This window comes from Bubalus kerabau, chromosome 6 (assembly GCF_029407905.1).
Source record: "Bubalus kerabau isolate K-KA32 ecotype Philippines breed swamp buffalo chromosome 6, PCC_UOA_SB_1v2, whole genome shotgun sequence".
NCBI lineage: Eukaryota > Metazoa > Chordata > Mammalia > Artiodactyla > Bovidae > Bubalus > Bubalus kerabau.
The window spans coordinates 112,904,572-112,931,043 of record NC_073629.1 but is presented as its reverse complement, the minus strand read 5'-3'; the positions used below and the strand labels follow the sequence as shown (position 1 = coordinate 112,931,043).

At 48.0% G+C, this 26,472-nt stretch overlaps 1 protein-coding gene across 2 annotated transcripts in view; it reads right to left on the bottom strand.

The window, feature by feature from the left end:
* Positions 1-12,044: 12,044 nt before the first annotated feature.
* CSMD2 (CUB and Sushi multiple domains 2) overlaps positions 12,045-26,472 on the bottom strand; it is a 683,179-nt gene continuing 668,751 nt past the window's right edge. For both annotated transcript variants that reach the window (XM_055586466.1, XM_055586467.1), the window contains 10 exons: positions 25,019-25,192; positions 24,628-24,701; positions 21,436-21,547; positions 20,696-20,875; positions 19,714-19,776; positions 18,254-18,415; positions 16,275-16,387; positions 13,871-13,958; positions 12,349-12,487; positions 12,045-12,204 (listed from right to left, as the gene is read on the bottom strand). In XM_055586466.1, the coding sequence (XP_055442441.1) occupies positions 12,045-12,204; positions 12,349-12,487; positions 13,871-13,958; positions 16,275-16,387; positions 18,254-18,415; positions 19,714-19,776; positions 20,696-20,875; positions 21,436-21,547; positions 24,628-24,701; positions 25,019-25,192 (1,265 nt within the window). The remainder of the gene's footprint in view (positions 12,205-12,348; positions 12,488-13,870; positions 13,959-16,274; positions 16,388-18,253; positions 18,416-19,713; positions 19,777-20,695; positions 20,876-21,435; positions 21,548-24,627; positions 24,702-25,018; positions 25,193-26,472) is intronic.

Here is a 26,472-nt window from a genome sequence, read left to right as displayed (position 1 = left end):
ATCCAGCAGTTACCTGTGTTTTACAACAGTCCAATTCCTGACCCTGAGCCCCAGCCAAGCTACCCGACATCCCTGATGGGAGGGCTGGTTCCCTGTGGCCAGAAGATAAAAACAAGGCATTACATTCCAGATGAAATGCCATTTTTCAGACTGGGAAAGTTCATGTAAGTCAGGTTGCTGAGGTGATTGGGGGATGAAGGGAGCCAGGATAGTGGGTATCGGGAACTGAAGGTAGGCTGGATGTATTTTCCATGAAAATGATGATGTGTAATACGGTAAACCCACTGCATACAAGTGCATTCTAAGAGCATGTTCGTAAGTTCAATTTGTTATGTCCAACAAAGCTAGCCTAGCTACCCAACAATCACCTATATAGTACTGTACTGTAATATGTTTATAATGCTTTTCACACAAATAACACATAAAAAACTAACAAACAGAAAAATAAAGCAAACGTTTTAAATCTTACAGTACAGTAGAACTGCTGGCATACGGGGGCATGTTTGTATCTTCGGATGTTCGAAACATGAAGGTTCCATATGTGGGGGACTTACTGTACGCATTTAGAGAAGGAGACTCCTAGTTTTTACTAGCCTTTACTTTCTTTCCTCACATCTCTTTGGGTGGCTTTTGCTCCTGGATGACGCTCCTGATTTGGCCTTTCTCTGCGATAGATTCCTGCTGCCTAAGCCTTAGACCCTGACCTCCTCAGTCCAGACTAAGCCCCATCCCTGAAGGGGAGCAGCTTCTTTGTCCCCAGGATCCTGTCCTGAGCTGACCTGGGCATCACTATAATTAAAAACATTATTATTTATGTCACTGTTTATGTTCATATATATATATATATAAAGGCAGTTTATGGAGCAGGAGAAAGTATTCACAAATCATATATCTGATAAGGGATTAATATCCAGAATATATAAAGAGTTACTACAACTCACCATCTCCTCACATCTCCTTGAGGTGTGAGGAGATATATATATGTATATATTTATATATACACATACACACACATTTTCTTTATCCATTCATCCATCGATCCATCAATGGGCACTTATTTTCATACCTTGGCTATTGTGAATAATACTGAAATTCATGGGAGTAAAGGTATCTTTTTGAGACAGTGATTTCATTTTCTTTGGACATATAGAAATGGAATTTTTGGATGATATGGTAGTTCAATTTTTAATTTTCTGAGGAAGTTCCACACTCTTTTCCATAGGGGCTGCACCATTTTACATCTCACCAACAGGGCACAAGGATCCCAATTTCTCTACATTCTTACCCACACTTATTTTCTCTTTTTGCTAGTAATGCTAATGGCTGTGAGGTGGCTCTCACTGTGGTTCTGATTTGCATTTCCCTAATGATTAGTGATGCTGAACATCTTTTCGTGTGCATATTGGCCATTTTACATCTTCTTTGGAAAAATGTCTGTCAGCTCATTTGTGTGTTAGTCACTCAGTCGTGTCCGACTCTTTGTGACCCCATGGACGGTAGCCTGCTGGGATCCTCTGTTCATGGAATTCTCCAGGCAAGAATACTGGAGTGGGTTGCCATTCTGTTCTCTAGATCTGCCTGAACCAGGGATTGAACCCAGGCCTCCTGCATTGCAGGCAGATTCTTTACCCCTGAGCCACCACAGAAGCCCCTGTCCAGTCATTTGCCCACTTTCAAATCAGGTTATTTGTTTTTGTTGTTGAGTTGTAGTAACTCTTTATATATTCTGGATATTAATCCCTTATCAGATATATGATTTGCAAATACTTTCTCCTGCTCCATAAATTGCTTTTATATTCTGTTGTGTCCTTTGATGTTCAGAAGTTTTAAATTTTTATGAAGTCCAATTCATCTGTTTTAGGTTGTTGTCTGTGGTTGTTTTTTTGGCCATACTCTGCAGCTTGTGGGATCTCAGTTCCTAGACTAGGGATTGAACCTGGACCAAAACAGTGAAAGCCTGGTATCCCAATCACTAGGCCACCAGGGAACTCCCTTAAAATTTGTTGCCTGTACTTTTGGTGTCATATCCAATAAATCATTGCCAAGTCCAATGTCACAAAGCTTTCCCATGTTTTCTTGTAAATATCATATAGTTTTAGGTTTTACATTTAGGTATTTGATCCATTTTGATTTAATTTTTTGCATATGGTGCCTCCACACTCACTTTTTCTGGATGTTCCCAACATATACCAGAGGCAACGCAAAGTCATTTAAGAAAGAGATTTCCATATTTTTCCCTCTTGGCTTTTAGTTTCACATATGTCTTTCCTCTCCTTCCCAAACACTTGCCCCTAAGCCATGAAAAAGTCCATAAAAATGTAAGAAAACCAATGCAAAAATTTATATTTTATTTGAATTCAAAAAATTTAAAATTGCTTTCAAATTCAGGAAAGTACCATAATGCAGGACCCCAGGGGGAAGCCTCATATACAGAGACAGATAAATTAAATGTATATACTGCAGACAAGCCAAGAAGGTGTGTAGATTACATATTTACAGCACTTGATGTTTTCTGAAAACCATATTTATACATTTTTATTACATTTACAAAAAAGGCTTCCACTACCATTTACCTACAATAATGAAAAAAAATTTACACCTTTTTTTTTTCTTTCTTTTTTGGTACTGTACAAACTTTGTATAATAAAAATATATCTCTGTACAAAAGATTTATTTTTTTGTTTTTGTTTTACTTTTTTTTTTTTTAACCTCATGGGATGGTGGTGGGTACATGGTGTGAATGGCGGGTGAAGGGCCTAGTCTGCCCTGGTTGCTTCCAAGCCTCTGGAGGTGGAGAGAAAATGCCAGAGGTGGAAAAGGGAATGCAGAGCAGAGTGCTGGGCGCCCCACCAGCACGTGCTCCGTGGGCATCTCCTGGGGCTTCACAAGGGGAGGGCGGAGGCAGGGCTGGAGGAGGAGTCCACTGGTTGGTTTCCCAGGAGTGTAAGAAGAGGGGAGGGAGCAGCCAAAGAGCTTCCTGCATTTGCTTCCAGAGAAAGAGAGAGGTGAGCGTATGGGGGTGTGTGTCTGAACTGGTCCTCTCTGGCCAAGCCCAGGGATGCTGTGATCCAAAAGCAGGTGTGGGCATCTGGGCTCCTGCCTTCGCCAGTTGTAGTCGCATCTTCAGCCCATTTACACGTGAGTCAGATCATAGAGTTCCGACTCAGAATCTGCTTACAAGCCAGGCGTCCCTCCTGTACGTTTCTGTCATTCCTGGGTTCGGTCTGTGATTGGAACTTCTGAGGCCAGCAGGTCACACATGCACAGGGGCTTGAGCCCATGGGGTCCTTGCCGAGGACAGAGAAAGTGACTCTTAAGTGCCGCAGTTTGATTCCCAAACTCATTAGCTTCTCAGCAATACTTAAATAGAATTCATCAGTGACCCAAGCATGATGAAACTCAAAGTAAATCAAATCTGCTTACAAGGAGCTGGAGACGATATGCCTCATTCACTCCATTCTTTTGATTAAGGAGCTTCTAGGCCTTCCGTCTGCTATGATGAGGGGCCGTAGGGAGCCGAGGGGCCAGCACCAGCTCCAGGAAGCCTGGGGTACCATCCTTGCCCTGATGCTACCAAGACGGAGAAGATGGAATCCAGAGAGGACACACGGGGCCCCTGTCGGCCCACCAGCCCGGGCCACAGTTCCGCCTGGAGATTCACCCACTCTTACCCCCTTGGAGACCTGGGTTTCTGGCAGCTGGTGTAGTGGACTTTGGAACCAGACCCACACTTACTAACCGTGTGGCTTACATCTCTTCACTTTCTGCCTTCTCATCCATCCAGAATACTATTTCCTACCCTCCCTGGTTGCTGTACAGTCAAGAAATGATCTGCCTAAAGTGTCAGGCGCAGAGGATAAACCTGGTCCCCGGAAGCCATTATTTTTGAACCCTGGGCTAGGTCTGCTCTTCTGTCCCTTCCAGCACCAATCTGATGCCTGCAGACTTGCTGTCCCTGTCTTGTTTCTCTTCTCTTTGTCAGTTACCAGTCAGACTTGACCTGGGGCTTCTGGCCGGCTTCCTGCCCTTACCTTCCTGTGACAAGCCCTACTTTTTCACTGTTGCCTTTGACCTAGGAGGACTTTTGAATTCACTGGGTTTAGAATTCAATAAAATTATGTTAGGAAAAAAAATAAAAGAAACTGATTTCCAGACGATTTCTTCAGATCGTTTTCTGCCCTGGGGGTAATCCTTGCTGTCTTTCTGCAGTTGGTCTCCGGGTACCGACCGCCAGAGGATGCTAACATCTCCTCTGCATCGTCTTTTCTCTTCTCTGTGTTTGTGGGGGGAGCAGGGGCATTTTTCACACACATTTCACTTTTTGAAGCTTCTGTGGTCTCTTTCGTAGGACTCACATAAAGGAGAGGTGTCTGTGTGCGTTCAGGCCCTACACACACGTGCACACCCAAAACATCCTTTGCTCTTTTCAATCCACAACTTCCTTCCTCCCGCGGCAGCCCTTCTTCCTTTAGGGCCCCCAGTCAGGGCAGAGTGGGCGTCCTCTCCAGGGTGGCAGGGGCAGATGGCAGCAGGGCGAGGGCCCAAGTCCCAGTGGTAGCAGACACGGGCGGAGAGACAGACGAAGATGGGCACTGGGCATTGTGCCAGGGGAACTTACTTCCTGTCCCCTGGAGAACTGCGTGCAAACACGTGGCACCAGAGTTTGCAAAACAAGAGGGGCAGCGGGTGGGGGATGGGAGCAGAAAAAAGGTGGGAGGAGAGAGGCAAAGCAGAGAAGGAACAAAGGGGAGAGAAGGAAAACAATTAGTTGCCTTGATCTTTACCTTTAATTTTTAATCTTCCTGAACTGAGGGTGGGTATACAGGTAGGAAATGTACACAGAAGACTATGTATCTTCCTAATGTTACATTTTCCCCAGGCAGGGCCGACTTTCCTGTCAGCCACAGGATCCCCTGTCCTGTGCCTATGGGGCTACTACTCTTTTAGGGGCCCAGGAAGATGGTTTTAACTTCTTTCAAAATCAGAAGGAAAGAAGTAAATATAACTAATAATGGCCATGTAATAATAAATTTATGGGCTTCCCTGGTGTTTCAGAGGGTAAAGTGTCTGCCTGCAATGTGGGAGACCTGGGTTCAATCCCTGGGTTGGGAAGATCCCCTGGAGAAGGGAATGGCAACCCACTCCAGTACTCTTGCCTGGAAAATTCCATGGATGGAGGAGCCTGGTAGGCTACAGTCCATGGGACTGCAAAGAGTTGGACATGACTGAGCAACTTCACTCACTCAATAATAAATTCAGCCTGGATTATATTCATCTTTATAATAATAAAGTATCATTTTTAATATATTTTTCTAAACAGAAGAAGGGCTCCATGAGGTGGCAGCACGGCCCTGCCCTCTCATTCTTCTTGCTGAACCTACAGTCCTCATGGCTTCCCTGTGTGGGGTTTATTTAATTGCAGCCGTTCTTGTTGGGCATCATTTGAATTTATCACTTCGTCACTCAGGTGATGGGTATGTGTAGCTGTGCCTGTTCAGGGTGGTTTTTGGCATATTGCCTCCCTGAGCCAAGCAGTACCTTCTCTGCTCTAGGTAGGCCAGGAGTGAGTGAAGGGGCCTTGGGGGGAGCTGTGGCCTGAGGCCCTGGATGCCAGCGAGGGGCAGTGTGAGGGCTGCCTAGGCTTGGAGCCACCAACCCCAGATGACCCAGAGGTGAAACCTCATGCACGTGGGCACCTGGGACCCAGCAGAGCCCCAGCTGTGAAGCAGAAGGTGAGGGCAAGGGTGTGTACAGGTCACGGGACATCCTTGTTCCTTCCTCTCTCTTTTTTTTCCTAAGGCATCAACGTTTTTTCTTGGGACACCTGTATTTCTGTCTCACAGATTTTGTCAGGGGGTCAGAAATGAAGCCCAGTATCATTTCTCACGTGCTTCGTGAAATCCACGTTACAGACATTTGGAATCTGGGCTTCCAGATTGCAACCTGGATGAAGGTTGGCAACCTCAATGAAGTAAGCCAATAGTCTTTTTGGTCCCCAGTGAAGAGGGAAACCATATAATTTACCACCTAAGCTAGGACACTTTCAAGAGCAGAAGGGGATGATATTAATTATAACGTTGGAAAAATCAGCATAACCTGTCCTGCCCAAATTGCAACAACCCTACCAGTGAGCATAACCTTTCTTTTTTTTTTTTTTTCATTGTAAACACATTTTTTAATTGGAGTACAGTTGCTGGGATATTCTTGTTTCTTTTCTCTTCTGTTCAATAATTCTGCAACTCAAGGTTCAGAGTCCCTGCGGATCACCTGTGTCAGCTACACACTGGCACTCGCCACGGGGACTTGCCGTCTCCCTCTACAAGGATTGAATCACATGTTGCTGCAGCTGCTGATTTTCAACACTCCCAGAGAAGAGTTCAGGGTGGAGAGCAGACATGAGGCCCTCTGTGCTCGAGGAAAGCTGGCAGGACAGGTCTTCAGATAGCTATTTTCAGAAGCTGATGTTATGAGCCCAATTCTTGTATCTCCTCATATCTAGAAAAGCCCTGAAATCCTTCATGGTGATATTTGCTCCTTGTGACTAGAAAAAGCTTCATGAGACTAGTAGAAACATTCTGGAAAGACGGGTGCTTGAAGGCATGCAAAAAAGGCAAAATGATAGGATACTGAAAGAGAAACTCCCCAGGTCAGTAGGTGCCCAATACGCTACTGGAGATCAGTGGAGAAATAACTCCAGAAAGAATGAAGGGATGGAGCCAAAGCAAAAACAATACCCAGCTGTGGATGTGACTGGTGATAGAAGCAAGGTCCGATGCTGTAAAGAGCAAGATTGCATAGGAACCTGGAATGTCAGGTCCATGAATCAAGGCAAATTGGAAGTGGTCAAACAAGAGATGGCAAGAGTGAATGTCGACATTCTAGGAATCAGCGAACTCAAATGGACTGGAATGGGTGAATTTAACTCAGATGACCATTATATCTACTACTGCGGGCAGGAATCCCTCAGAAGAAATGGAGTGGCCATCATGGTCAACAAAAGAGTCCGAAATGCAGTACTTGGATGCAATCTCAAAAACGACAGAATGATCTCTGTTCGTTTCTAAGGCAAACCATTCAATATCACAGTAATCCAAGTCTATGCTCCAACCAGTAATGCTGAAGAAGCTGAAGTTGAACAGTTCTATGAAGACCTACAAGACCTTTTAGAACTAACACCCAAAAAAGATGTCCTTTTCATTATAGGGGACTGGAATGCAAAAGTAGGAAGTCAAGAAACACCTGGAGTAACAGGCAAATTTGGCCTTGGAATATGGAATGAAGCAGGGCAAAGACTAATAGAGTTTTGCCAAGAAAATGCACTGGTCATAACAAACACCCTCCTCCAACAACACAAGAGAAGACTCTATACATGGACATCACCAGATGGTCAACACCAAAATCAGATTGATTATATTCTTTGCAGCCAAAGATGGAGAAGCTCTATACAGTCAACAAAACAAGACCAGGAGCTGACTGTGGCTCAGACCATGAACTCCTCATTGCCAAATTCAGACTGAAACTGAAAAAAGTAGGGAAAACCACTAGACCATTCAGGTATGACCTAAATCAAATCCCTTATGATTATACAGTGGAAGTGAGAAATAGATTTAAGGGACTAGATCTGATAGATAGAGTGCCTGATGAACTATGGAATGAGGTTTGTGACGTTGTACAGGAGACAGGGATCAAGACCATCCCCATGGAAAAGAAATGCAAAAAAGCAAAATGGCTGTCTGGGGAGGCCTTACAAATAGCTGTGAAAAGAAGAGAAGCGAAAAGCAAAGGAGAAAAGGAAAGCTATAAACATCTGAATGCAGAGTTCCAAAGAATAGCAAGAAGAGATAAGAAAGCCTTCCTCAGCTGTCAATGCAAAGAAATAGAGGAAAACAACAGAATGGGAAAGACTAGGGATCTCTTCAAGAAAATCAGAGACACCAAAGGAACATTTCATGCAAAGATGGGCTCGATAAAGGACAGAAATGGTATGGACCTAACAGAAGCAGAAGATGTTAAGAAGAGATGGCAAGAATACACAGAAGAACTGTACAAAAAAGATCTTCACGACCCAGATAATCACGATGGTGTGATCACTCACCTAAAGCCAGACATCCTGGAATGTGAAGTCAAGTGGGCCTTAGAAAGCATCACTACGAACAAAGCTAGTGGAGGTGATGGAATTCCAGTTGAGCTATTCCAAATCCTGAGAGATGATGCTGTGAAAGTGCTGCACTTAATATGCCAGCAAATTTGGAAAACTCAGCAGTGGCCACAGGACTGTAAAAGGTCAGTTTTCATTCCAATCCCAAAGAAAGGCAATGCCAAAGAATGTTCAAACTACCACACAATTGCACTCATCTCACACGCTAGTAAAGTAATGCTCAAAATTCTCCAAGCCAGGCCTCAGCAATATGTGAACTGTGAACTTCCTGATGTTCAAGCTGGTTTTAGAAAAGGCAGAGGAACCAGAGATCAAATTGCCAACATCCGCTGGATCATGGAAAAAGCAAGAGAGTTCCAGAAAAACATCTATTTCTGCTTTATTGACTATGCCAAAGCCTTTGACTGTGTGGATCACAATAAACTGTGGGAAATTCTGAAAGAGATGGGAATACCAGACCACCTGACCTGCCTCTTGAGAAATTTGTATGCAGGTCAGGACGCAGCAGTTAGAACTGGACATGGAACAACAGACTGGTTCCAAATAGGAAAAGGAGTACGTCAAGGCTGTACATTGTCACTCTGTTTATTTAACTTCTATGCAGAGTACATCATGAGAAATGCTGGACTGGAAGAAACACAAGCTGGAATCAAGATTGCCAGGAGAAATATCAATAACCTCAGACATGCAGATGACACCACCCTTATGGCAGAAAGTGAAGAGGAACTAAAAAGCCTCTTGATGAAAGTGCAAGTGGAGAGTGAAAAAGTTGGCTTAAAGGTCAACATTTAGAAAACAAAGATCATGGCATCCAGTCCCACCACTTCATGGGAAATAGATGGGGAAACAGTGGAAACAGCGTCAGACTTTATTTTTCTGGGCTCCAAAATCACTGCAGATGGTGACTGCAGCCATGAAATTAAAAGACGCTTACTCCTTGGAAGGAAAGTTATGACCAACCTAGATAGCATATTCAAAAGCAGAGACATTACTTTGCCAACAAAGGTTCGCCTAGTCAAGGCTATGGTTTTTCCTGTGGTCATGTATGGTTGTGAGAGTTGGACTGTGAGGAAGGCTGAGTGCCGAAGAATTGATGCTTTTGAACCGTGGTGTTGGAGAAGACTCTTGAGAGTCCCTTGGACTGCAAAGAGATCCAACCAGTCCATTGTGAAGGAGATCAGCCCTGGGATTTCTTTGGAAGGAATGATGCTAAAGCTGAAACTCCAGTACTTTGGCCACCCCATGCGAAGAGTTGACTCATTGGAAAAGACTCTGATGCTGGGAGGGATTGGGGGCAGGAGGAGAAGGGGACGACAGAGGATGAGATGGCTGGATGGCATCACTGACTCGATGGACGTGAGTCTGAGTGAACTCCGGGAGTTGGTGATGGACAGGGAGGCCTGGCGTGCTGGGATTCTTGGGGTCGCAAAGAGTCGGACATGACTGAGTGACTGATCTGATGGCAGGTATCACCCCTTCACCCAAATCACCTGTATACCGTCCTACCCCCACCTCTTTGGAGCAGTTTCTCAGAGCTCTCTGAGGTGCTGTCTCCCAGGCTGCAGTCCTCATTTTGCCCAAAATAAAACTAACTCACAGCTCTCATGTTGTGCATTTTCTTTTAGTTGACATCTGTAAGGCCTGATTTATGTCAGAGGGGATTTTGCTTTTTTCTTCTTTACATTTGTATGAGTGGGGGAAAAGGCAGGAAAAGGTAAAGATGGAGCAGAAAGGTGAAAACTCAGGACAAATTTGGATGTTTTAAAATGATCTCACTGGAAGAATTTATCTTCCTTCTTAACATATGTGTTTTGGTGCAAAAAAACTCAATAAATTAATTATTTGTATTAATAGTTGCCTTTATATAGTCTGAGGATTCCCTGGTAGCTCAGCTGGTAAAGAATCTGCCTGCAATGCAGGAGACCCCTGTTTGATTCCTGGGTTGGGATGATCCGCTAGAGAAGGGATAGACTACTCACTCCAGTATGCTTGGGCTTCCCTGGTAGCTCAGCTGGTAAAGAATCCACCTGCAATGTGGGAGACCTGGGTTCAATCCCTGGGTTGGGAAGATTCCCTGGAGAAGGGAACAGCTACCCACTCCAGTATTCTGGCCTGGAGAATTCCATGGACTGTATAGTCCATGAGTTTGCAAAGAGTCGGACATGACTGAACATCTTTCACTTCACTGATATATTCTGAAAATAATTTTTATTTCTTTATGTATAAGTTATCTTAATACCTACACTTTTAAGCTTAGGCTCAAGCAACAGAAATGATCTAGAGGAAAAAAGTGGACCCAGAGAGGGGCGGGGAGGGTAGAGGGCAGCTGGCAGAGAGCTTAAGGCAGGGAGGTTTGAGGGCGGCAGCCCTGACTGCGTGTGTGGTCTGGGCCTCTGGCTGAAGTGGTGAAAATCCTCAGGGAGCTGGTGTGAGGAGGTAGTCAGGGCGGGGTGGAGACTTCACAACCCCTCTCACTAGTCTAGCTGCCCTGGCATTTCCCAGCCCTGCCAGTCCTGTCAGCCTACACCCTTGCCCACGGCGCCTGCCCCCTCCAGGGACGGCCCATCGCAAATGCTGATGCAGACGGGGGCCTGGAAGGCAGAGCTGTCCCCGGCCTAGGCTCTGCTTGATGACCCCCGTGCCCGGTTGGAACCCCACCTCTCTGGAGCCCTGGGACGCTTCTCTCGAGAGCTGGGTGTGCTAAGGTTGGGGAGGCACCTGAGAGAGGGCCCAGCCTCCCCCAGAAAGCAATGTCTGTGGAAGACAACACGGCACACCTCGTGGGGGCCCTTGTGCAGGTTCTCAGCCCCCAGAGGAAGGGATATCAGTGAGAAGGGACACAGCGGGGAAAGAGGACGCCTTCCAGATTCATCAGCTCCTCCCGGTCAGGCGTCCGTGTGTGTGTGTGTGTGTGTGAGAAAGTGTCCAGTGGACCCTTAGGAGCCTCCATGTGTGTGTCCTCCCCTCTGTCTATGTAATGGGGGCCCATCTGTCTTGCTTAATGCCAAGTATGGTGTCGATCTGTCTATGATGTTCTAGGTGATATAACTGTATATGCCAACCTGCCTAGGCTCGGGTCCATCTGCTTGGTCAAACACCAGTCTAGCTGTTGCACTGAAGGAAAATTTTTTTAGATATGATTAACATTTAAATCAGTAGACTTGGAATAAAACAGATTACCCTCCATAATCTAGGTGGGCCTCACCAATTAGTTGAAGGCCTTAAGAGAAAGGACTATGGTCTCCTTTGAGAAGAAGGAATTCTGCCTCCAGACTGCCTTTCTCAAGATTACAACTTCAGCCCCTGATGCAATTTCCAGCCTGCCGACTTGCCATGTGGACTTGAGACTTGCTGGCCCCACAATCCTGTAAGTCAATTCCTGAAAATAAATTTCTCCTTCTTTCTCTGTATCTATGTATACAATACAAACACAATATGTGTATATATATATATATACACACATATCTTGAGAGTTTATATATATATATATATGGACATACATATGTATATATTGTGTATATATATGTCTCTCTCTCTGGAGAGTTCTGACTAATACACCTGCTTGGATATTTTGCTGAGCCCAGTGGCTAAGAGCACAGTCTTGGAGCCCCCTGCCTGGGATTGGATTCTGATCCTGCCATCCTACTTCTTGCTAGCTTTGTGATCTTGGCCAAGTTAATTCCTTTCTCTGTGCCTCAGTTTTCCCATCTGTACAGGGGGTGACAAGGGTCCAGGTGTAGGGAGGCGCCAGCCTCAGTGGCTGGCACAGGGCAGTAGCGGGCACTCCACCCCCCTCGCGCTGGACACGCCTACAGGCGTGCGGGGCTCACCGGCTGCCGGAGGCGGGGCTCTCGGTGGCGGCGGCGATGGCAGCCAGGCCTGGGGGCTATACCGCTGTACACACCGTGCTGACTGTGAACTCCGCCTCGGTGGCCATGATGTCTGTGGGCTGGATGTTGCGGTCGTACATCGGGTTCTCAAACGTGGCCCGAACATTCGTGTTCTCGTGGCCAGCGTAGCCATTGAACGGAACTTTGGGTCTTCTCCTGGGAGTGAGGTAGAGCATGAGCAAGCTGTCAAGAGACTCAGGGCTTTAAGGGGGAGAGGGAGGCTCTGGGGTGGGGTTGGAGGGTCAGGGCCCGGGGTGGGGCGGGGTGCTTGCTGTGGGCCCTCTTGTCCCTGCCCTGTACCTGTGCTTGTAGAGATAAAGCACAAAGCCGGCAATGATGAGGGCGATGAAAGGCACCAGGATGGCGGCTGCCACTGAGCTGCTGTTGGAAGCAAAGTGGCGGCCGATGGACTCCGGGTCTGACTCCAGCAGCCTGAGGTCTGAAAAGTCCCAGAGCAGAAACCTCAGGTCACAGACACAGTGGCCACTGCTGGGAAGCGGGGTGCGGCTCGGGATGCTGCCCAGGGCCCACCCGGCTGCCTTCCCTCAAAACTGAGCCATCCCCCGGAGAAGGGTGGTCAGTCCACACGTGCTGGTTAGGCCTGGGGAAGCCAGTCTGCTGGAGAATCTGAAACTGTGCCCCAGAACCTTAAAAGAGCACAGCCCCTTGGAAGTTTCCAAGCTTCTTTTGGCCATAGAAGCCTTTTATCACGTGAAACCTTCCGGGGAAGCCAAAATATAAGGCAGATGAAGGTGGACCCACTCTGGAGGGTGGGAGAGAGGGGAGGGGGTGCTCAGGGCCTCCCCCTTCTCCCCGCTCCCCCTTTCTGACTGGGAGGCCTCAGAAGACCACTGTGAGAGGGGCTGAGGCTCCCTCAGAGAGGGGAAGGGTCTGCTCCGGCTTCATCGGTGGTGCAGTCAGAACGAGAACTCGGTCTCCTGGGTCTCTCCAGCATATGAGGGGCCTGGGGGACGACCCTCAAGTCTTCACAAGGCTGCTGTATAGAAGGGCGAGAGCTTTCACTCCTGCAGCTAAGAGGGCAGAGCTGAGAACAGTTGCTCCAAGGGAGGAGCAGGGTGGAGTGGGAGCCACAGGGAAGCAGGTTTCCGCTGAAGACCAGGAGGAGCTCTCTGAAGATCAGAGCTGAAAACACTGCACCGCCTCAGCAGATGGGGGTCCCGGGAGACTGGAGTGTCAGCATCCTGGCGGGGTATATAGCTGACCCTCAAGCACTGGGGACTGCCTCTTGTCTCCCCCAGCACTGCTTCCCAGAAGCCAGGACCCCTCGCCCCACTAGAGTCTCTGGGTCCAGGCCAATCTCTGGGGTGAGGATGCTTGACACTGATGACGTGTGCTGCAGGGTAGATGCCAGGGAGGAAGTAGGGAAGGATGCCTCCTTGACACTCAATATTCTCATCCGTAAAATGGGGACAGGGAAACCACCCTTCCAGGGCTGAGATGCCCCTGTGAGCCCCAAGTGGTCATAATGCTCGGGGTGGGCTCAGCAATGTTTCAGGGCTGGCCAGGTAGTGCTGAAGTGGGGCACATCTGAGACCCAGTGTCCCTGAGGCTGGGGGCTCTCAACTCCAGGCCTGAGCAGGAAACGGTTTGGCCGTGGTTGCCTGTATCATGTACTGTGCTTGTTTCCGAGAAGATATGTCACAGCTTTTATCAAAATCTCAAAGATACCCCTGACCCTAGAGAGGCTAAGAATCCCACCCCCTGGACTGTTAAACTTCACCCACTCCCTGTCGTCCATGCCAACACACATATTTCCCCACCACGCGCTCGAGCTCACACTCCAGGGACGGATGCTAGTTACCAAGTCTTTGAAAGCCGAACTGCCCGAAGCCTTGGCCCTTGACAGAGCCTTGGTAGACGAAGGTGCCTCCAGAGGACTCCGAGGAGACCTGTGAGGGTGGGCACAGAGAGGGTAATCCCGTTTATTAACACACATATGCACATTCGTGTGGCTCCTCACATTCCACCTACACAAACCGTGGAGGTGAGCCAGAAGGAGCCAGAGGTCCTGCCAGCCAGGCTGGAGCTATGCCCACAGGTACCCGCTGCCAAACACGCTGGCTGGCGACACCCGCCCCTTGTCACCCCCATGGACATCGGCTCTCTGCCCACACCCAGGCGAGGGCGAGGCGCTGGGGAGGGGGCAGGGCTCCAACTGCTTGTAGGAAGGAGGGAGATATTTTTACTTCTACTGGTCCAATTGCTGAATCTGTTGGTGCCTCAGTTTCTCATTTTAAAAAGGGAACAATAACAGTCCCTATGTCATAGGGTTGCTGCGAGATTGATATGAGTCGATATAGGTAAAATGCTTAGAACACTTAATAGGCTCTGCTGCTGCTGCTGCTAAGTCACTTCAGTCATGTCCAACTCTGTGCGACCCCATAAACAGCAGCCCACCAGGCTCCCCTGTCCCTGGGATTCTCCAGGCAAGAACACTGGAGTGGGTTGCCATTTCCTTCTCCAATGCATGAAAGTGAAAAGTGAAAGTGAAGTCACTCAGTCATGTCCGACTCTTTGCGACCCCATGGACTGCAGCCCACCAGGCTCCTAGGCTCTAAATATGTGTTAACTATTTTATTGTGCAAAAAAAAAAAAAAAAAGAGTTTTAGAACACTGTGGAACAAACCAAACCATGATGAAAACTTACTTAGCAGGCTGAACATACTCTGGGGAGTTCATCCCTATTCCAATAAGCTATTAATTTTGGAGGCGGGTAGCTGGGGACATAACTGCTTCTGGCTCCCTCTGCACTTGTTTCTGTGAGGCTTGTGTCCCGGACACAGACATGCAAACTCTGAGGATGTTTGTCCTATTGGCATCCCTTCTGACTCCCGCTCCATCCCCAGGTGCAGCCCTCTGTCCACTGCGCTCCAGGCTGACCTCCCCTCACGTCCACCCAGATACAGCCTGGGTGACACAGAAGTGGGTCCAATGGTTGGCTGTCATCGCGGGCAGCTGTTCTGGCGGTTCCCGGCCCTCCAGAGCACCCCTGACATCTAGTCCCTGGCCTGCACTCCAGCTCCCAAGTTTGACCCTTGTTTTCTCGCCTCTGGCTGCCCTCCTCGCAGTGTGGGGGAGTCTCTACTATTAAAGCCAGCCAGGACAAGGATACCCAAGGGCATCCACAGAATACTCTCGAGAATCCCCAGGAACTACCCCCACGTGCCAGCTCCTGGAGAAGCCACTCGCTTCTCCTTTAGTGTTTGTCAGCAAAGTCACTCGACCCTCAGCCCTCTACCAGCTGGTCTTGGCCGTGAGGATGCCCCCTGACTCAGCTCTCTGTTTCTCTGGCCTCATGACCTCCTCCTCCTTCCTACCCCTCTGCTTCTAGCTTCAGTAACCCAAGACAGGGAAGCTGATGGAGTGACGGGTGACTGCTCCACACCCCTGCCTGTGAAACTGAAAGGTCTGGGCAGAGAAGTATCCCCGCAGACCTGGATTCCACCTGAAAAAGGCCCGTGCAAGAAACAAGTCTTTCCCACAAGGGGATTCTAGGAGCTGCCTCCTTACCCCAGGTCCTGGTGACTCAAGCTGTGCTGAATCACCCTCAAGGGTGCGAAGATCCTTAAGTGTGCGAAGATGCTCAGTGTGTGCCCGGGACTCACCACCTTCTCCCAGCTCCCACCACCACCTCGTGACCTTCAACCTGCTTGACTTTACTCTTGGGCTGCCAACCTCCCATTTCTTCTGTTCTTTTCCTTTTTCATCTTTGGCCACTTTTTTAAACAAAAAAACTTATTTTGTATTGGGGTATAGCCGATTAACAATGTTGTGGTAGTTTCAGGTGGACAGCAAAGGGACTCAGCCAGACATATACATGCATCCATTCTCCCCCAAACTCCCCTCCCATCCAGGCTGCCACACAACATTGAGCAGAGTTCCCTGTGCTCTACAGTAGGTCCTTGTGGGTTATAATTCTGTTTTCTGCTCACACTTAAGCATCTACTGTGTCTCACTTAGATACACCAACCTCTAGACTCAGCCTCCTGGCCCTTTTTATCTTTTCCTGTATTCACTTCACTAGCAGATGGGGACTCCCTTGGTCCCAGTCCTGGCCCCATAGAAGCCCTCCTCCCAAGTCTCCACGTCGATCCTAAGAGTTTCCACCCACTTCGTCCCCCTCCTTCCAGCCAGTGACATGGGAATCAGTTACAGGGCAAGGACACAGGGAGGTCAAGGCCTGAGTGAGGTTCTGCTGAACTTACATGCCCATCTAAAGCCCAGTGATCATCTTTGAACTTATTCACAAAGATCTCCACAGGCCCTGTAATCTGGTAAACTTGAAGGAGGAGATGGAAATCTTCTTTCTTATAAATTCCTGGGAAAAGAAAGTGCAGAAGGTACACTTGAAAGATCTGGTAAATTTTCAAAACCCAAGTTTGTGGGTATGTGGATGTGAGTGTCTGAGTAGGATTTTTTTTTAATTAATTAATTTATTTTTGGCTGTGCTGGGTTTTCGCTGCTTCTTGGGCTTTCCTCTGGTTGCTGTGAGTGGGGACCACTCTCTGGTTGCTGTGAGTGGGGATCACTCTCTGGTTGCTATGAGTGGGGGCCACGCTCTGGTTGCTGTGAGTGGGCTTCTCACCGCAGCGGCTTCTCTTGCAGCAGAGCATTGACTCTTGGTGCACAGGCTTCACCAAGCCTGTGGTTTGGTTCCCAGGCTCTAGAGCACAGGCTTAATAGTTGTGGCACATGGGCTTAATTGCTCTGCGGCATTTGAGATCTTCCTGGAGCAGGGATCAAAGCTGTGTTCCTGTATTGGCGGGTGGATTCTTTACCACTGAGCCACCAGGGAAGCCCCTGAGCAGGATTTCATGTGTAGATTTTGCTGTAAACATCCCATGTATAACTGCAGTTAGGTACGTGTAGTGTGGCCTGTGAGTTTGTGTAGGCTGAAATGTGAGGCTATGCAAGAAGGTGCGTATGTGTGCTAATAAAGAACTGGATTACTGGTCTGTGGTTGTGTTCCTGTTTAGACATGCATGCTTGAGAATAAAGGGAATGGGGTTTTGTATATGTTAAGGGTCAGTTAACACATGGTGTGCTTATGATTCAGTTGGTGCAGGGAACACATGAGGGCATGTGTACCAGAGTGTGTGGATGTGTTTAGGACTCTGTTTTAGAGCAACTGAGTGAATATGAACATTAGTTGTGTTTGCGTGTGCACGCATGAGTGAGTGGTTGTAACCACACGCAGGGCTGTGTATCCACATGTACTCATGCTTCCATCCATCTGCCCATCTATTCAACAAACATTTGCTTTCCAAGATATTTAGTTTCTCTGATTGTACAAAATTTGAATATTGGGGAAATTTTGGCAAATGCAGAGATGCATGAAGAAAGAAAATTCATTTCTGGTCTCATTTCTGAGAAATAACCACTGTTAACACTTTGGTGTAATTACTTTCAATTTTCTTTCTTATGAATATATTTCTTTTCCTTTAAAAACTGGAGTCACATTTTAAATGCATTATAGGGGGTGTACTTTCTCCCAAATTGGCATAACATTTTATCCAGCAGACATACTATAATTAATGTATCCATTTCTTTTGAGACAATTTTCTATTCCCAGGTGTTATGTTATGCAATTAGCCCATTCTTTTTTCAGAAATGTTTGATTCCCTCTATAACTATTTCTTATGATAAAAATTCTTAGCAGTGTAATTTATGGGTCCACTCATTTTCATGGCTCTGGATACAAATTGCTAAATTATTTTGTTCAACTACACTATTTCATACTTTGACCAGAGTACTACCTTCACTGGACTAGCACCAAAATTTATGGCTTAAAAAAAGTGGGATAAGCGGAAAGTGACATTTTCCACTTCTTCTGATTATTGCTAAAACTATTTTTCCGTTTGTTTATTAACTGTACTTTGGCTTCTGGGAGTTATCTGCCTCTATTTTTGGTTTGGTTTTTAGGGATATCTGTCTCTTTTTTCTTTATTTGTAAGAGGTTTTTTTTTTTTTTCCTACTTTCCATTTACTAATGTTTGTCATCTAACCATTTCCCTGTAGTCGGTGGTGCTTTTACCATGTAAACAGAGATGAATAAACATTTCCTCTTCCCCTGCCTACCAGACCAATCTGAACCTTGCGGGACAGCACAAGGAAGTGACATCGGAGCGTGTGCCCATCACCCTTACCATCTGGCAGGCTTTCCCGCGGGTGGCTTGCACCTTACCAGACAAGTGTAGCTCCACGCCGCTGTGGTCAATCATGGTGGCGTTGACCTTGCTGTTGATGACCTGGAAGCCAGTCACCCTGAGCATGGCTGGCTGCTTCTTCCCCTGGTACTCATAGGCTCCTTTCCATAGGGAATTCTTGGCGAAAACATCCCCAGGAACTAGAAGGGTTAAGAAACAGACGTGAGAGGGACTTTCACACGTGCTGGCAGAACTGAGGCCACCTGATGACTGACCCCAGCTCACTCCCTTAGACTGTCTTCCCCAACGTCTAACTCGCCGAGAGGTGGGGGGGGCGGGGTCAGGGCTGGAGTGCTCTGAGCTCCTTGTGATGCTCTGTGTCTCAGAGTGATGGGTGGAGGGAAAGAGAGGGAGAGAGAAAGTGGATGGCGAAAAAGGAAAAAATCAAAGTGTGTGTGTGTGTGTGTGTGAGAGAGAGAGAGAGGAAGGGAGAGAGAGAGAAAGAGGGAGTGAATGAACTAGAAGAGAGAAGGAGAAAAAACAAGAGGGAAGGGGTTGAAAAGATGGAGAAAGGGAAAAAGAGAGGAGAGAAAACCGTTAGTATTAAGCCGTAGATAGGAACATGGGCAAAGGCAATCAGGCAGATATGGACTCTCACCTTGGCCTCTCCCTTATTGGTTGGTTGACCATGTGCAAGAGCCTCCACTTCCTCACCTGTGCAGGCCACACCTGTAGTTCTGTAAATGGGGGCCATCCCACTTACCTCATCAGGGGCTAAATGATTGTTAAATCATAAAAGCATAAAATGAATGACAGCTACTAAAACTGCTATTTATCCTTATAATAATTTTCTAAGGAGAGTATCATGAATCCTTTTTTAATGAAAGGTCAACTGAAGCTCAAGAGGTGAAGGTTATTTGTCCAAGGACACAGCTGGTCAGTGACCAAAATGGAACTTGAATTGAGCTTGATGCCAAATCTAATCTTTTTTTGTATAACACACACACACATATGGTAAATAAAAGAATATGGTTCAAAAAAGGATATGATAAGTCTAGAATAATTTTGCATTAGTCAGGCCACACCTGTAGTTCCGTGCCCATTCTGGACATCACATTTGGAAAGACACAATACCTGTCTTAAAAACATAACCCTTTCCAGCAAGCTCCCTCAGCACGACCTGTGTCTGTATGGCCACACACTGCCTGGACCTGTGCCAGGAGGGGTTGGGGCAGTCTGTGGCTCCAGAGCTTGACGCTCCGGACATGTTTCTAGAAGGCTTTGGTCCTTCTTCTGCATGAGTTTTCTGTTTCCCACAAGCTTACTTCCTCCTGAGGTCCGCCTAGGGTTGGGAGGTAGATGGGGAACTCTGTTGGGCTCTGTAGACTGTTTCCATGCCCTTCCACTGAGTACTCAGAAACTCATGTGCATGTTCCTGGGTAACCAGATGAAGGAAGCAACACCAGTTTCTTGAGCCAAAGCTCTAAACTAGACATACCAGAAGCTTGGGTGAGTGGAGGCTCCCGGGCAGTGTTGATGGGTCTCCCACTGGGCCGGACCTCTGCTGGGGAAAGAGAAGGGACGGTGACAGGTTCAGCCTCTAGTCTCTGCTCTATTAGAAAAATAAAGGCCACCTCACCGACATTAGGTCAATGGGTTCTTTGAAATCTTGGACTTATCCTCTCAGACCAGGTGGTGGACTACTTTGATGATGCTAGGGACCCCTCTCAGAATGATACGAAGAGTTAGGGATTTCCCTGGTAGTCCATTGGTAAGACTCCATGCTTCCATTGTAGGAAGCCTGGTTTGATCTCTGGTTGGGGAACTAGATTCCACATGCTGCAACCAAGAGTTCAAATGAATGAAGAACAGGAGGAGGGAGGTCTGGGACTTCTTGGTAACCCTGAGGGATCGGTGAGTGGGTGCTGTTTTATCAAGGTTATGATATGCATATATGCATAATGCATTATTCCAGTTTAGTGGAACACAGAGTTTTTCTCTGTCTGATGATTAAGTATAACCCTTAAGTAAGTAAGTAAGTGTTAGTCGCCCAGTCGTGCCCGACTCTTTGCAACCCAATGGACTGCAGCCCACCAGGCTCTTCTGTCCGTGAGATTTTCCAGGTAAGGATACTGGAGTGGGTTACCATTTCCTTTTCCAGGGGATCTTCCAGACCCAGGGATCGAACCCAGATCTCCTGCACTGCAGGCAGATTCGTTACTGACTGAGCTACAAGGGAAGCTATACCTAACACCTGGGGGAGTGTTCAAGCTCAGGTAGAAAGATAAAACGGGGTGGCTTCACTATGAGCTCTTTAGATCGCTCTGGTTTCATCTCCTAGACTCAACACCTCAGAAAATCAGAAGCAGATTTTCCAGCCTCTGGAAATAACACTTTTCTTTTCTTTGGCCCTCTCACTCAAGCTCAGCTGTCCCCTTTGGCCTCCCACCCTGGAGGGGTTCACCGAGGGGCACACGCACCCAGGCAGATGGGTGGTTTGCCTGTCCAGCTGCCATCTGCTTTGCAGGTACGGTGCTCGGAGCCACCCTTGAGGGAGAAGCCTTCCTGGCAGGAATAGATGAGCGTGTAGCCCATGGAGGGCAGGTCCAGCGCCCCGACGTTGGCATGGCTTGGTGTCTCCGGCTGCTTGCAGTGGTGGGCTGGATGAGAGGGAAGACATTGCTGGGTAGGGGGAGATTGGGGTCTCCAGGAGGCCTCTCCCCCATGCCCCTGTTTCTCGATGGAATAGCCCCATCCTTTCCCTTATGGGCCCCTTTCATGGCCAGCATCCCCTCCCACACCGCACCCCAGCCTTGATGTCTATGCAAGTGGTCAAGATGGAGATCATGTGGATAGTGACTCAGCTGACCCTGAGGGAATCTAGGCACTTTTCCTGAGGGAAAGGGAATAATTATAGTCAAAAGCCCGAAATTTTCCATCCTGAGGGTGGGCCCTGTCACTGTTGGTATCTGCAGCCATGGGAAAGTTCTTTCTTTTTCTTTGCTAAGGCATAGGAATTGCCTTCGAATACCAGAAAGGCATTTGTGCAGAAATATCTTCTGGGGGGGGCAGGCCACAATGGGTAAGGACTACAAAGAGATCACTACGGTCCCAATGAGAAGCTGTGAGCTCCCTGTCACTCAGAGCATTCAAGCACATCCTGGAGGCCCAGGTCGGGGAGATGATGAGCTGCTGAGAGGAGTTATCTGGGAGCACTCACGGACACAGTCGGGCGGGGTTCCACTCCAGGTCAGGTTGGGGAGGCACGTCCTGGAGGTGGAGCCCTGGAGCAGGTAACCTTTCTGACAACGGAAGAGCACGGTGCTTCCAACCTGTGGCCAGGATGGAGGGTCCCAGGATCACCTTCCATCCAGTGATGCTTCACACCCATCCCTCAACTTCCCCACCACCCTACTGCTACCCACCCTTCTGCTTCTCTGCCTGATTACATCTTACTTATCCCTTGAGGTAGCTTACATTATGCCTCTTCCACAAGGCTTCCCCCAACTCCCTGGGCCAGGTCAACGCTCTTGTGGGATATAACTCAGTCTGCTACAATGGACCGAGTACCTCACTCAGAATCAGAAGACCCTGGCTGTGAGCTCTGGTGTCCACTGGCTGCACGAAACTCTCTACATCTCAGCCCCTCTGGAGCAGACTTGGGATGAACAGCCCCACCACAACTACAGTGGAATGTTGTGATGCACAAATGTGGGGGTGGGTTTGGAAGCATTTTCTAACATGTGAAGAACTGTAGGAAGTAGAATATTACTGTGCATGTCTCTTCTCTCCATGAATGTATAAATTCTTTTCAGGACATGTCCCCTATAGAATCTAGAGCTGTGCTTTGTAACCATCTCATGAGCAGAATTGCCACCCTCCCTGTCATCTCTCCCCCTGCTTCACCCTCACCCTCCACTAGCCCCTCACTGTCTGACTTGATATTCCCTGCAACCATCAACCAGCTCCATCTCTCATTTTCCAATCCACGGGGCACAATGCTGCCCGCTCAGCTTCCTAAAGTGCATCTCGGACCACACTGCTTTCCAGCTCAAAACCCTCACATGTCTCTATGATGCCTGGGAGCAAATCAAACTCAAGGTGAAACTTAACTTCCACGGCCTGCCTTCGTGCCTGCTTTTGTATTTGCTTTTGTATTTCATCACCTTATTCAACAAATGGCACCTCTCTACACCCAGCTGGGCAAATAAAAACCCTCGGGTCGTTGCTGATTCCTCCCTTTCCTTCAACCCCTCCATCCAATCCATCAATAAGTCTTCTTGGCTCTACCGGCAAAATGCCTCCTGATCCCTTTGACTCTCTCTAGGTCCACTATGTCCACTCTGCGTCCACTGTTGCTAGCCCGCTCAGCTCAGTCCCACTCTCATCGTTCTCTCGAGATGCTGAAGTACTATCCTTTCTAAGTTCTTCTGTTCCTAACCTCTAATACCTCAGGGTCCTGAGTGATAGTTCAAATGATGGATCACATTAAGTCCCTTTTAAATGGTTTCCTGTGACATGGAGAATAAAATCCAAAATGCTTATCCATGGTCTCAAGGCCTGACCTGACCCAGTTCACACCCTTCTCTTTTAAAAATGTATTAGGTGATATTTGGTGCGTTAAGAATATATGGCAAATATATAGACCTGAATCATCACAATAAAATGGACACTTTAAGTGGAGCCCGCTACTCAACTTACAGGCTAGAACAGCATCAATAAGGTTGTAACTATCTACGTGTTCCTTCTCTGTCGTGTTGCTTGGCTCCCTCAGTGATAACCAATCTCTTCAATTTTGTGTTTTTCATTTCCTTGCATCGTTAAAAAGTAATTCTATCACATACGTGCATGAGTGCATGCTAAGTCTCTTCAGTCGTGTCCAACACTGCGACCCCATGGGCCGCAGCCCACCAGGCTCCTCTGTCCATGGGATTCTTCCAGCAAGAAGACTGAAGTGGGTTGCCATGTCTTCCTCCAGGGGATCTTTCCAACCCAGGGATTGAACCCGTGTCTCTTGCCTCTCCTGCATTGGCAGGTGGGTTCTTTACCACTAGTGCCATCTGGGAAGCCCGCTATCACACATGCGGACATATATATCTAAACAGAGTCAGTTTTCCTTGGTTTCAATATTCCTTGAAATAGTATCCTTTGACATTCAGTACTCTGTTTCTGAGATTCATCTGTGTTGTGTGGCGATATAGTTCCTTCCTTCTCACTGCTGAGTGATGAACCACCCTGTGACCATGGTTTTCCTCCTCTCCTGGTAACATGTATGAGAGTGTCTCCGGGGTTGGTTTCTATGACTGGGACCTCCGGGTCACAGGATGTGTGAATATTTAACTTCATAGGGCAGTGCCAAGTGAAGTGAAGGAGGTTTTCAGACCCAGGCTAGCACTTGGGCTTCGCGTCCTTCTCCTCTCTCGTTAGCCTCTGGACCTGCTGGCGGGCCTGCTTTCTAGTCCTGCAACCTGCGCTGGCTGCCGACTCTGCCAGGTACGCCCGCCCTTCTCACCAAGGGCACCACAGCCCAAGTTCAGGAAACCTCTCCCCTCGCTATACTTCCTAAAACAGCACCCCCACCTCCCCGCCACAGCCCTGTGTATTGAGCCGCGTGCAGTGCTGCCTGGTTGCAGAAATGATCTTGCTTATTTATCGTCACCAGCCCTTAGAGGCACTTGGCTTGTTTTGTTCTCACTGTATTCCTAGTGCCTAGAATAGTTTACGGCATGGACAAAGTCCATGTCGAACATGGACTAAGTGAATAAATGCCACTGCATGGCTAGATCCTGACCTGCCATTTCCGGTGTGGTCCCTGATATTCCCCTGGGCACATCGGGGGCTCCTGTTCATTGTCCTGCCTTGAACATACCCCCTCCTTTCCTGCTTCCTTCTGCTTAGAGGGGCCCATCCAGGTCCATATCCTTTCATTTTGAAGCTCCCTCTGAGATGTGTCCCTGGAGCCTGTATCTGACTGGGATGGGCCTCCCATGTGGCACCTGCTTGCTCCGACTGCTGGGTCTGGGCCCCATAGGGTATGGCTTCCCTGGGAACAGGAGGTCTACCTGTCTCACTCATTTCTGTATTTGTGTAAATGCCCTGTGCCCATCACACGGGGCTACTGAGCAGTGTCTATGGAGCTACACGTGAATCCTGCTCTTCCACACCAGCTTCTCTGATTGGTGGAAACACCTGCCCATTTCTGCTGGTGGGCGGTGGGGAGAGGGGCTGCCATGCAGCATGGCTTAAAGAGACAGGCTGCTTTCTCTCTTCAGGTTCCCATGTCTAGTCCTCCACCCCCCCCCCCACCCCCCCCACCAGTGCTGTCCTGAGGAAGGCCCCTGGGTCCTCTGAGACTGACAGTGACCGGAAGGGACAGGAGGCACAGAGACCTGAGCTTGGTGGACCTCGTTACCTGGTAGCCTTGGGAGTTGTTCTGTATCCCAAACTGCGGCACGCCGGGGTCCACACATGTGGTCAGTGTGGGGTCTGGATTGCAAAAACAAAGAAACAGACCACGGTCACAGAAGCCTCTGTGGTCCCCGCACACCCTGAGAAACAGACATGAGAAAGGGGATGGAGGCATGTCCCAGTGGCCCTGCCTTTTGGACTCTCCCCTCGAGTCATCCCCTGGCTGACTGTGATTCCCGGCAGCATATGAACGCTGGCTACTTCACATCCTGTTTCAAGGAGCTCGGAGGAACATTTGCTCCATTTTGCAGATGAGACAGGGAAGAAAATCCATCATCTTGGGCCCTCAAGAAGGATGTCCGCCAGCAGGGACACCCTGCTCCCAGTCACCTCACCTATGCAGCTGGGCTGAGTGCCACTCCATGTCCCATCTGACTGGCAGAACCTCCGTGGAGAGCCCACCAGCACCAGAGGGGGCTGGCAGGAGAAGGAGACAGATGATCTGTAGGAGAATCCCCGGTCCTCTCTCCTGCCTCGGGCTGGGACGCCAGGGTCTCCGCAGAACACCGCTGGGGAGGTGGGGGAGAGAGGCAGGTCCAAGTCGCTGTCTAGAGCTCAGTCTGCGCCCCCCTTTTCCGCCACCCACTCACAGGTCTTTGCACTGCTCTCCTCCTGGCTCCCCTTGAACCCTGGCTGTGGAGAAGCCCCGCATCAGTGCTGTACCTGCCTCAGTGCTGCTCTGGGGCTTCCTCTCCTTTCCAGATTCAAACGCTTATTAGTCATCATATCCACGCAAAGGAGTAACATTACAGGAAGTTCAGACCATCGAGTGAAAATAAACTATCACCCGACTACCCAAAATGGTTTTGCATTTTTGTGCTCCTTCCCTTCTAGTGTTTGTCCAGCTGTATGGAAACACGTGTGTGCCTGCAAACCCAGTGTCCAGGTGCTGTTGACTCTGCTTTGTTCACTTGCTATTCTGTCAACATATCCCATGTTTATGACATTATGATCACTTACCGGCTACATAAATCTGCAATGTGATGCTGTACAAAGTGATTATAGCTGATCGCAACCCTCTTCTTAGGCATTTTCTATTATTATAAAGTTACATGTGGCTTTTGTTTAACTTGTATTATTTTCTTAGGAGAAGTTCACTCTAGGAGTGAACTTATTATCTTTAAAGGTTTGAGTGTGTTTGCAGCTTTTGACCTGTATTGCCTTATGTCCTTCCAAAGACTGTGCACTTACCCTACAGCAAGCAGGGTCTAAGAGTGTCCATTTCATCTGGATCAGCAGAGAGGATCTTAAAAAACTGACTATGGAAGTCAAAGTTCTCTGTCAAAGTTCCCTAAGACATCACTTCAAGCCTGAAGAACATTCTTTGTGCTATGCGTGTGTGTGTATGTGTGTGTGTACACAGAATCAAGAGGTTGGAAATCAGATGCAAAAATCAAATGGAAGCATGGTCCTGGAATTTGGGGAGCCTGGATGGACCAATCAGAAGTCCATGAAAGGCTGAGCTGATCAAAAGTCCCCACATTCAGGAAGCAGCAACTCTTGGATGACAAAGAAAGAGCAGCTCAGTTCTGCTAAGAAGCAATGTGATGCCAATTAAAATCTTAGCTTAGATATCTTAAAATCTTAGACATCTTTTAAAATTTCTCAGGTTGGTAAATATTAATAATATTGGCCAAATTAATTGTTTATGAGGGTGTGAGTCAAGAAATATTCTCATCAACTTCAGGTGGGAGTGTAAATAGGAGTACTTTTTCTAGAAGACACTCTGGCAACATGTATCAAGAAGTATAGTGTGCTGGGTGGCCCAGCATCCTCACTCCTAGGACTT